A 12,339-nucleotide genomic window follows, 5' to 3' on the forward strand; every position below is an offset into this window, starting at 1 on the left:
AACTTAAGGAAAATTTCAACACAAAAGATTTCATTACAACAATTGAAAACTAGAAAGAGAAACTAAGAGAATTTGAGGGAGAGAAGGGAAGGGAGCTCTAGAGAAGTGTTTGAGAGCTCCCCCCCTTGGGGTGTGTTTACAAGCTTGGGAAACCTCACTATATATAGGCCTAAGGAAGCTGAAAATCTGAATTAAGTATGGCTAATGCATACAACACTTGTTTTATAAAATCTGAAATGGTTGATGCACTTGTATTAGAAAATCTTGAATTGGTTGATGCACTTCACCAATAGATCCCACCAGCAGCCCTAGCTCATCTTCATGTCACCATGACCAAGCTTCCAACCAGAAATGATAGCTCATACCTAGCTCACCATGACCAAGCATCCAACCAGCACATGCTGAGGTCAGCATGACCAGCAACTTCAAGGGCTTACAACTTGGGCTTATCTTAATCAAATTAGGACTTTAAGCACTCTAAATTGAAGTTCAGAATGTCTTCTTTCCAGCCATATGTTATTTGGGCCAATCCAAGGTCGGAGGAAGAAGTTAAGGCCGAAACAAATTGCTAACTCATTTTCCGCGCTGATAAGATCCATCCTGAGCATGGTTCTGTGTTTGCTAGGTAACGGACTCCAGATTTATCCAATGGGGCTGAATGTTGGATATGTTATAGTACACACCAATTGGAGCAACTTTCATGAAGAATGTGGCCTCATCCGAGCTATGTAGGTTGCTGAAACAAAGCTTGCAATATGACCTACGGAACTGGACTGGCAGGGGGCTGTAGCCATAATGAATTTGTCTTTAAGCTCTTCATCAATTCATCCAAATTAGGCCTTAACATGCTTGAATTGCATGAATTATGTTCTCCAAAGCCATCATTGTTACCTAAAGCTCAATTAACTGAAAGATAAACACAAAAAGGATTAAAAGCACAAGTTTAACTCAAAAACATAACCAAATCATAAGCTAGAAGGGTAAGAAATAATATACAATTATGAACCGATCATATGTCTCCTGGTCTGGTACTAGGCCTTGGATCTTTACTGGAATTTACGTGAATCCTTGCTCCACCAAAAGAGGAAAATTATGGGATTACTTGAATTTTGTTGCTACCTGCCACCAGATGTCTTGGCTTATTGCTGGTGATTTTAATGACATGCTCAAAACAGATGAAAAAATGGGGGGAACACCATTACACCGTCTCAGGGGTTTTAAAAGGTGGTTTGATGAGAATAATATGCTTGACTTGGGCTTTTCTGGCCCCAAGTTTACTTGGACAAACAACAGAGTCTTTGAACGACTCGATAGAGCAGTGTGTAATATGCAGTGGAGGCAACAGTTTGCTGAGGCCTTTGTACAACATCTCCCAAGGACAAAATCCGACCATTGCCCCATCAAAATTTGTCTAAAGTCTCGGGTTGTGTCTTGCTCCACTAGAAGACCCTTTAGGTTTGAAGCTATGTGGTTAAAGCATGACCTTTTCCATGAATTTATCTCGCAGTTATGGGATCAAGGTTCTGGCTCGGCCTTTGCGAAATCCCATAGCTTGGTGGAGCCTCTAAAGCATTGGAACCTTGATGTTTTTGGCCATCTGAAACAAAGAAAAGCTCATCTTCTTGCCCGTCTCAATGGTATACAACGAGTTTTGTGTCTTAGACCCTTTTGTTTTCTCACCCAGCTGTAGGAAACTCTGTCTACTGAATATAACTCAATTTTAGACCAAGAAGCCTTATTCTGGCAGCAAAAGTCAAGAGTCAAATGGCTGCAAGAGGGGGATCGAAATACTAAATTTTTCCACCTTTCCACTATTGTTAGAAGACGCAGGAACAAAATCGAAAAGCTGAAGAATAATGCTGGTGTTTGGATAGAGGATGCTTTAGAGCTAAAAAATTTAGCGGTGGACTATTTCATGGGGCTTTTCTCTACGAACCAGACGGACAACACCATTCCTCCAATGCCTATGCTGTTCCCCAGCCTAAGGGAGGACGAGATCAACTCCTTAGTTGATTTTATTGATATCAGTGAGATCAAGAAAAGCCTTTTCAATATTGGTGGCCTGAAAACCCCGGGTGTGGATGGTTTTCCTGCGTGTTTCTATCAAAATCAATGGCAGCTCTGCGGTAGTGATATTTTTGACCTTGTCACAGAAGCGTTCAGGGAATGTTGTATCCCCGAAGGTCTGAATGCCACTTTGATAACTCTTATCCCTAAAATTGATAATCCCATGGCTATGATGCATTTTAGACCAATTAGCCTTTGCTGCACCCTTTACAAGGTAATTTCTAAAGTGATTGTGGCAAGATTGAGACCTCTCCTGGCCAAGCTTGTCAGTCCTCATCAGGTAAGCTTTATCCCAGGTAGACATATTACTGACAATATCCTGATTGCTCAAGAGCTCATGTTTAAATTCAGGAAGACGAAAGGGAAAAAAAGGTTTATAGCTTGGAAGATTGACCTTTCTAAAGCCTATGACAGATTGAACTGGGGCTTTATCAAATCAGTTCTTACTGAAATTGGTATACCTGCAAACCTCATCCATTTGATCTTGCACTGCGTTTCTTCTGTCACTTATCAAGTGTGTGTTAATGGGGAGCTTACCGAGACTTTTACCCCTAAAAATGGCATCCGGCAGGGAGACCCCCTCTCCCCCTACCTCTTCGTTCTTTGCATGGAGAAGTTCTCTCACCTCATTGTGAATGCTGTTAAGAATTGCAATTGGAAACCTGTGAAGTCCTCCCAGGGTGGCCCTAGTGTCTCCCATCTGTTTTTTGCTGATGATCTGATTCTTTTTGCTGAAGCTAATCCCCGACAAGCTCATATTATGAAGCAATGTCTTGATGATTTTTGTAAAGCCTCGGGCCAGCTTGTCAACTTTGAGAAATCTGCAATTTTTTGTTCCCCAAATATTAGTAAAGATTTGGCTTCTGATATTAGCCACATTTGTGGTTCACCTCTCACGAATAACCTGGGTAAGTACTTGGGAATGCCCTTGCTTCACTCTCGGGTTACCAAGACTACCTACAACAATTTGATCGATAAAGTGCATGCTAGGCTTGCTTCCTGGAAAAGTAGGGTCCTATCTTCTGCGGGTAGAGCAACTCTAATCCATGCCGTCACCTCAGCTATCCCTATTTTTGCTATGCAAACTGCCAAGCTTCCCTTGAGCACTTGTGATGTTTTGGATAAAGTTAACCGCAATTTCTTTTGGGGAGGAAGTGACAAAAAGACAAAGGTTCATCTTTGCCAGTGGGACCTGTTGTGCAGACCTAAGAGTCAAGGGGGGTTGGGTTTCAAAAAAACTCACGACATGAACAAAGCTTTGCTTGCTAAAGTTGGTTGGAGACTTTTAAAAAAGGATGAGGGCCTATGGGCCCAGATTTTTGAGAAAAAATATCTAAGGGGCCATTCCCCTTGTGATCCCAATTTACTTCTCAAACAAAATTGCTCACCCACGTGGAAGGGTATAGTGTTTGGCTCTCAACTTCTGGAGAAGGGGCTAATATGGAGGCTTGGAAAAGGGGACAATATTAATTTCTGGCAGGATAAGTGGATTGACGATGAAGCTCTTATCCATAAAGTGGAGGTTGGCCCTGATGCTAGTATGGACACTATTGTCTCTGACTTTTTTGTGAATGACTGGTGGGATATTGAAAGGCTGAGAAGCATTCTTCCTGAAGAGTGGGTGCAGAAAATCATTGGTTGCCCTGCTGACTTTGGGGGTATCCTGGAAGACTGTCAAATTTGGAAAACTACTCCTAATGGCCTCTTTTCTGTCAAGTCTGCTTATAACTTGCTCTTTACAGGGATGGAGTGGTTGAACCCCTGGTGGAAAGTCCTTTGGAATCTCAAACTACACCCAAAGATCCTTTACTTCCTCTGGCTGGCGTATCAAGGGAAGATCATGTCCAATGAACAGCGTGCTCGTAGGATGTTCATAAGTGAGCCTGCTTGTTGCATTTGTGTTTGGCATACGGAATCTACCTTACACATTCTTAGGGATTGCCCTAGAGCTAAAAGGGTGTGGAACCTTTTCCTAAATACTAACCAGGTTGCCCCTTTTTTCCACGCTGAGCTACATCCCTGGCTGCTCAGCAACTTGTGCTCTAAGGAAAAATTCTTGCAAATCCCTTGGAAAACTCTGTTTGGTGTCATCTGCTGGCACCTCTGGAAATGGAGGAATGATTTTGTTTTCAATAATAAGGATGATTTACCTTTTAATCCTAGAGAGCTGATTCTGTCTGCTACCAATGAGTGGATCAAGGCCTCAACTATGAATCAATGGGAAGGTGGTAAAATCCAGGTTAGCTTGGCTTGGATTCCTCCGCAGAATGGTGTTCTAAAGCTAAACGTGGACGGATCCTTCATGAGAAGTACGGGGTCCATTGGTGCTGGAGGAGTTATTAGAGATCACATGAGTAACTGGATTGGTGGCTTTGCTGCCAACCTGGGGAAAGGGCAAATCCTTGAAGCTGAGCTGTGGGGATTATTTTTTGGTCTAATTTTAGCAATTAAAAGAAGAGTTGTGGATATTGTTGTGGAGATGGATTCAGCCAACGCCGTAAATCTTATCCTAAGTACTGAGCTGAATCTTTGCCACCCTTTGGCTGGTTTGGTTAGTAGATGCAGGACTTTTCTGAGCCAGATTCCAAGAAGTAAACTCCACCACATTTACAGAGAGAAGAACTCTATAGCTGACAGATTGGCTGCATGGAGCCACGACTTTGATCTGGGTTGCTGGTTGCTTGAGGAGAATCCAACTTGGCTTGGGCCATTGCTGATGGATGACTTATTAGGGGTCACTAAGACCCGTATGATTGTTGCTGTTTAGTTGCTTTTGTTCTTTTCTGGGGTTTTTTTTTACCCCCCTGTTTCACCAAAAAAAAAAAAAAAGTATAGCTTAGATTATTCTTTGCAATATAAAAACCAACTACCACAACAACCAACTTAACTGCCTCTTATATTATCAAGATTCTTGTTTCCAAAAGCAAGATGGGGAGGTAATAATTAATGAGTTTTAGTGTCTTAATTAATGGGATTTAATTTGCTTGGTGGTGAGATTATGTGGGAATCACCTACCGCATGCATGCAAATTGCACAAGACAATCCATGGACAAACCGCCACCATCATTTGGACCTTCACCCAACTATTATTCATTTGAAAGCGTTGAAAATAATGAACAATAACTGATTCTTCTCCAACTTTACCAAGTGGGTCTCAATAAGTTTATACCAAGTCGGCACCTGAGTAAAAGGTAAAAATGTCAAACTAGTTTTGAGGGTATGTCACAAAGAAACTGTTTTGAGGGTATGTCAAACTAGTTTATAATATTGAGTAATGAACTTATGGCATGTTTACTAATCCGTAATTGGATTAGGAGGAATTGAATTGAGGATGAATTGAATTGAGGAGAGTTAGATTTCGGATTCCTAATGAAATTGTTTACTAAACCATATGGATTGAGAGGAGTTAGATTCCGGATTCTTATTGAAATTGTTTACTAAATCATATGAAATTGGGGTATGAGTGGTATTAATTACTAAAATATCCTCGTTGTTGGGTTAAAGTAGATGACATCTTTGGAATTTTGAAAATTGTGTGAGGATATAATGGGTAAAAAAGATCAATTCCTAATGGGTTAATTCTCTAGGAATTAGAATACCACCTCCCACCTTCTACTTATAAGTGTTGCTGTTTTAAATTTTTAACTTTAGTTGTTTGTGCAAAATGGAGTTTGTTATAAGCAATATAGATATCACACTTTACTTGGTTACTCTCTTAAAATATCAATCCAAATCATGTTATGTTGCCCATTGCACATCAACAAACATATATAAATTTAAATATATCCATACTTGAAATATATATTCCATAAATCACAATTTTTCCTACCCCACATATGATCCATACTTGTCTATAAGCAAAATACTAGCAAAAAAAAAAAAAAACATGTAAAATGAAGGGAGAATGCTTAGTTCAACCAAAATGCCACTATAATTAAGAAAATACAACTGATGTCTCAGAATCTGTGGGTGAACACTTGAGAGCTTGGTGAAAATTGTTCTTGCATTGAAGAACAAATGTGCAGCATGTGGAACAACTTTGTTTGCGGCCAGTATAAAAATGTGTTATTTCATAAATACAACCATGTTGTATCTTTGCACCAACCAAATCATGGTCCATCTGTTTCACAAGAAATGTGAGAATACAAGGTAAACACTCCAATCAAGCATAATGAGAAACAATAACAAGAAATTGTCTAGGGAAGATCAATAAGACTAGTTAAAATATATGCTTGATTTATTTATCCAACTTTGATAATTTATAAACACAAATTGCCAGCAACTAATTAGCAGCTTAAGAAGACTAGCTACAATGGAGGCAGTGAAAAAGAAGGAGATATATACCTTTCCTACACCACCCATGCCAAAAAGCAACCAACAACCCAGTTGCATATTTAAGAGTTCCTATACTTGAAGAAACTAATGACAACCTGAAAATTAATCGGAGGGAGTTATTGGATATATTTTTCAATGGCTGTTATAAATAAATAAAAAAGAACGGTTATTCGGTAAGATCATACACTTGACATTGGTTTGGAAGTGTCTTCTCTCTGCCTTTCGGGTATTCGGTAAGATCAAGAGAGGCTGCACAGGAGGAGAAGAAAGACTATATATATGAAGAAAGTGAGAGCACATGAGACGACGAGAGTAAAGAAAGGAAGAGAGGCTGTCACACAGATATTTTGGCTATTCTTTTTCTGTTTTATTTGTTTGTTTGCTATTACTTCCCTTCATTACTTCACCACCTACTTCACCAGTCAAACTAATTCAGCACACCTACCTATATGTTATTAGTTCCCTTCATCATTATTTCACCAGCCAAAATAATACACCGACAATGAATATGAACTGATCAACTTAAATTTTTTGCTGAACTGAACGAAAGTAACATAAAACCTTTTCAATACCTAATTAATTAAAAAGATGAATAAAGACACCTTTATATTATACATGGGAGGAAAATCAATCATGAAAGATAGGGCAATAACTATATAGTGCTACAATGGGTTAGCTCATGTGAGTATGCGATTATATTTTTGTTGTTTTTAATTTTTGAATACAATCGATAGTCTAAGTTATAAGGGGGACGATGATTTTTCAGACAAACACTTTTTCGCTAAGATGGACCCATTTGCAAGCATGCTTCACAATAGGCATGGGCTTAGGAAATGGCAGTTATAGTCTTTAGAGAACGTATTTGGACCAAACAACAGGATCAAGTGTACTTTCAGATTTATTTAAGATAAGAGATTTACACAAGATACAGTAGTTTGATAGCTTTGATCACATTTCTAAGGGCTTCAGGCACAAACACACAAATAAAACGACGTAGTAGTAGCGGAACTCCCATCTACTGTACCAGGCTAGCAGCAGCAACAAGAATATTTCTCAGGCAGCACATAAAAAATAATATACCCATCACACAAACCCGTAGCAGAAAAAGTTCCTATCCAAGAAGAACGTCTCTAATGAAACGCAGTTCAGATGCAGCATCACTGATATTCTTCAGACGGTCCGTTGGAGATTCAGCAGAGCATTCAATTCCAATTCTAAATATTGAATTTAAGCACACCTCAATCTTTTGAACCCTTCTCTCGTTAATGCCTCCTTCAAAAAGTGTTGAATCTGCAATCTCCATAACTCGCTCAGGGAAAGCCATTTTAACAAAAGTATGAAGGTTTAGGTCCCCATTAAACATGTCGTCGGTGGGTCGCTTTCCTGCGAACATCTCTAACAGAAGAACCAAAGCTGTAGACATCTCCATTTGTTGACACCTCACTTCCCATACCGTACTCTACCATTGAAACATCATAAGATATTATCAGCACAATTGTTAGTAAAATAGCTAAACTTTGTAAGATTTAAAAATAAAAAAAGGACACCACTTACCTGGAGCAGCATAACCAACCGTGCCTTTTATGCCAATGGAACTTGTGTGACTGTTGGAAACATTAATACCAGTTTCTTGGGAGAGAAATCTTGCAAGTCCAAAGTCAGAAACATGTCCAGTCATCTCGTTGTCCAAAAGAACATTGCTTGGCTTGAGATCACAATGAACTATCGGTGTTTCACAATGATTATGAAGATAATCCAATGCACAAGCAACATCAATGGCAATGTCTAGCCTTTGCTCTAGATTTAAACTCTCGGGCGCTTCTCTTACATCTTCAAAATCAGTAGGAGGATGCAGCCACTCCTCTAAGCTTCCTCTATCCATGTACTTGTAAACCAGAGCCTTGAAGTCATTACCATGAAAGTCAACACTTGAACACGCAGTTATAATCTCGACAAGATTTCGATGCTTGATGTTTCTTAAAGCCTCACATTCAGCCGTGAAACTCTTTGATCCTCCATGGCGTAACAAGTTGAACACCTTCACAGCAACAAGTTGATGTTTATCATTATCATCAAGAATTCCTTTGTACACAGACCCAAAACTGCCTGCACCAATCAAATTAGCCGAAGAGAACTCGTCAGTAGCTCTTAGGAGAGTAGCATATGACACTTGCAAAAAATTGTTCGCCAATGTGCTCCACGGAATCTCTTTCCTTTTCCTTCTTGACGAACAGAGGAAGAAATAGGACATCACCATAACTATTACAAGAAGAGCAACTCCGGACAGTACTAACGGGATTATTAATTTCGAGCTACGAGATGATCCTCCTTTTTGGGACTTGCACTTGGGCAGTTGGAGATCAGCAATTCCCCCGCAGAGCTTGGTGTTGCCAGTAATTGAAATCGCACTTGCATTTTTAAAAGCACCTCCTCCACTTGGTACCGCTCCCCAAAATTCATTGAATGATAGGTCTAGTTTCTTCAAGAAGACAAAGCCCCCAAAGAATTTTGGAATTTCACCCGACAAATTGTTGCGAGAAAGGTCTAATTCTTCTATGCCTTTTAGCCCAATCATAGATGAGGGAATAGACCCATTGAAGAAGTTGTCTTGCAAGTGTAAGACTTCTAAACTCTCACATGAACCAAGGCTACTAGGAAGTTCTCCGGATAACATGTTATTAGAAACGTCCAGTACACCTAGACTCTTCAACTTCCCAACCTCCGTCGGAAGGGAACCGGTAAAGTGGTTCGTGGACAAGTTCAAAAGCTGTGATAAGGACTGAAGGCCGATAACTTGTTGAGGTATTGCGCCACTAAGTTTATTACTGGCCAAATTTAAAAATATTAGCTGCTGGCAATTCCCCAGGCTTGAAGGGATGACGCCCTCAAGATTATTTCCTTCTAAGGAGAGTCTGTATAACTTGGTTAAATTTCCTAAAGACGCCGGGATGCTTCCTGATAATGCATTCATAGAAATATGTAATTCCACAAGGCTTGACATCTTCTGAATTTCAGTGGGAATGTTACCCGTCAAGCTATTTCCCCCCATTAACAACGACTCCAAGTTGACCAAATTCCCTAATTCTGTTGGGATGCTTCCATGTATTTGGTTTCTGTCAAACCTAAACGTTTGAAGATTGGTTGAGAGATTGGATATTGATGCGGGCAACGTCCCACCAAAATTGTTTGCCTCAATACCCAAGAATTCTAACTCTGTGCCATTGGTCAAGTCTGAGAGAAAACTCAAGTCACCATCTGTACCGCTTCCAAGATGATTAGCTCCGATGGCGAATCGATATAGTTTATGAAGCTTTCGTAAATCCGGCACCTGTCCCGTTAGCTTGTTATACTGAACTTGAATTACATGTAGATTCGTGGCATTCGATAGTGAGAGTGGCAAGGATCCAAAAAATTGGTTTGCAGCGATGCTAAAGAATTGGAGATTAGGAAGAGTGTTTCCCAAGTCTGATGGAAGACTCCCTCGAATTCGGTTTTCTACTAAGGAAAAAAAATCAAGAGCAGAGAGGTTATAGATGGAGGGAGGAATGGTACCAGTTAACTTGTTTGCACCAAATGACAAATATTTTAATTTTTTTAATTGGCCTAGAGAAGTAGGGAGGCTTCCCACCAAGTTATTTCGTAATGCAGCAAGTAACTCGAGAGACGAAAGGTTTCCCAAGGAAGGAGGGATCTCTCCTGTTAAATTATTAAATTGTAAAAAAAATCTTTGAAGCTTCGACAAGGAGCCAAATTCAGATGGAATTTTACCCATCAACCCGTTGGAACCGAAATTCATGAAGATGAGGTTGGAGCAATATGATATGTTGTATGGAATAGGGCCACTAAATGAGTTGTTGTGTAGATACAGTACCTGCAATCTATGCAAATGCCCAATTTGTGGAGGGATTTCATGACTAAAGCTGTTGTTTTGGAGCTTTAGTGCCCTTAGGAAACTTAGGTTTCCTATGTGTGGGGATAGGGACCCTGCCAGCTTTTGAGATTGGAGGTCTAGACTCGTGACCCTCTGGCGATGGCGTCGACTGCAGGAGACACCGTGCCAGAAGCAAAAGTGAATGGATTCATTCCAGGAGCTCGTTACATTATGAGGATCTTGCTTTATTTGAGCTTTGATGGCTAGCAGTGCCAGCCTATCCGTCTCGTTGCCTCCCATTCTCAAATGCATGGAGCAAACGAACAATGCTCCATTCACAAGTGAGTATATTAATAAAATCAGTTTCATAACCAAAATCCCCATTTTGAGTTTGATTATGATCAGCCATGGCAAACTGGTTTATAAATAAGATTGAGTAATGCGCTTAACCAATTCCCGGTCATTACGATCAGCCACGGTTGACTTGCTTTCCAAAGACTCAAAACTTTGACTTGCTTCCATTAGTCACTTGCAAAGAATTAGTCATACATCACGCAGACGCTGTCATTGGATTGGAAGCTGATGGGGGTTTATCTAAACGTAAAACGTGGAATCTACGGAAAATGCCAAATTAGTCCATGTTGACTTGCTTTTCCAAATTGAGACGACCTCATTTCCTCTTCCTTCGAGGAAAACTGTTCTCGCAACCACTATTTGTTGTACTTGTATGGTTGTTCAAAATGACCCCAGGAAACTGAGTGGAAACAGCCCCAGCAACAATACATTTCCACCAACGTGTGGTGGAAGAAATACGTACGTATGATAAAGGCCAGTGGTTAATTTCTTCTGGCACCAATCAGACGTTGGTTTGCTTGAAGGAAACCATATAAGACTCGTACACCATAGACTTTATGAAAATACGAATACATATCTGATGATAACATGTGGATATGACATAAGTCTGTAGAAGAAAGGTGAAAAGTCTTCAACCGGTGAAAAATTTGGACTGGAGTCTGGACCAAATCGGGCTGGTTGTGTGTTTTTTAATTTTTTAATAAAATATTTAACCCTAATGCTAAATTTCTAAACCCATAACTAATCTTTTCCTGCCCAACTCCAAATCACCTATCTTTCTAGGCCTAATCACTGAATTTTTAAGTCCTAAAAACAAAATTTTAGTTGGATTTTGTGAAAAAAAATTCAAAAAAAAAAATCCACTCCAAAACCGAAAACCGAACTGGCTTATAGACAAACCGGATCACACTAAATTGTATAAATATTTAATCCCAAGTACTATCTTTTCCAAAGACAACTTGACTAGATTCCCAAACGGCAACGACTGTTGTTGTCAGTGTTAAGTTGCAAATTGCAATAAAACTAAACACTAATTTCTCTAAGAAGTAACAATTAGTTTTTAATTTAGTGATACTTCTTTTCTTAGGAAAAGATTTGAAGTTTGAATCCCCTCTCAATTGATTAAACAAAGTTCATGACGGATGTGAAGAGAAGTAAAATTATTCAGTGACAATTAAGCTTCAATACTATTTTTTTTGTTAGTTTATGGGAGAAGAGGTTTAGAAAATGGTTGGTTTTAGTGTTTAGGACAATAGCTTGACTATGAATATAGAACTTTTGAAAGAATAACAAAGTAATTTTATTTGAATGGAGGAGAAAAGGTACAAAGCTCATATAGAGGACTTAGTGGGATATAGGACAGCTGGTAGTTTTCAGCTTACATATTTGTCAAGGCAACAAGCCTATATATGAGAGTTTTAATCAACATAGCTTAGTCTGTTAGTTTATAATATTACAGCACTGTGATTATTTTATACTAAAGCATATGATATTTTGGATTCACCGACTTTGCTAAGTCGGTTTGCTCATTCTCCATTATTCTAGATTTTTCTATATTATTTAAGACACGAGTGTGCATTAATTTTAACATTTTCTTTGTTTGGAGAGAAAACGGTAAAAGGCCCAAGAAACAAAGTTGAACTATGGCAGGCCTACAGACTCCAATAATATGCAGGCCTACAAAATTGATGCAGTAGTTTGATAAATTTGAT

The 12,339-nt window shown here is 39.3% G+C and overlaps 1 protein-coding gene, 1 long non-coding RNA gene and 1 pseudogene across 3 annotated transcripts; 1 reads left to right on the forward strand and 2 right to left on the reverse strand.

The window, feature by feature from the left end:
* Window positions 1–1,000: 1,000 nt before the first annotated feature.
* On the forward strand, window positions 1,001–4,834 carry LOC148294081 (uncharacterized). Its single transcript, XM_088254721.1, has 2 exons — window positions 1,001–1,637; window positions 1,725–4,834. Exons 1-2 carry the CDS (start codon window positions 1,001–1,003, stop codon window positions 4,832–4,834), a joined length of 3,747 nt encoding a protein of 1,248 aa, XP_088110847.1.
* Window positions 4,835–6,098: 1,264 nt separating this feature from the next.
* On the reverse strand, window positions 6,099–6,744 carry LOC110770021 (uncharacterized). Its single transcript, XR_002528669.2, has 3 exons — window positions 6,588–6,744; window positions 6,412–6,497; window positions 6,099–6,187 (listed from the first exon to the last, which is right to left on the reverse strand). It is a non-coding gene; the product is annotated as an uncharacterized LOC110770021 (long non-coding RNA).
* Window positions 6,745–7,337: 593 nt separating this feature from the next.
* LOC110744789 (uncharacterized) lies at window positions 7,338–10,660 on the reverse strand (annotated as a pseudogene). The gene is made up of 2 exons (XR_015836697.1): window positions 7,957–10,660; window positions 7,338–7,861 (listed from the first exon to the last, which is right to left on the reverse strand). The product of XR_015836697.1 is annotated as an uncharacterized LOC110744789 (transcript).
* Window positions 10,661–12,339: the final 1,679 nt, after the last annotated feature.

This window comes from Prunus avium, chromosome 6 (genome assembly GCF_965620075.1).
Source record: "Prunus avium chromosome 6, drPruAviu1.hap1.1, whole genome shotgun sequence".
Taxonomy (NCBI): Eukaryota; Viridiplantae; Streptophyta; class Magnoliopsida; order Rosales; family Rosaceae; genus Prunus; species Prunus avium.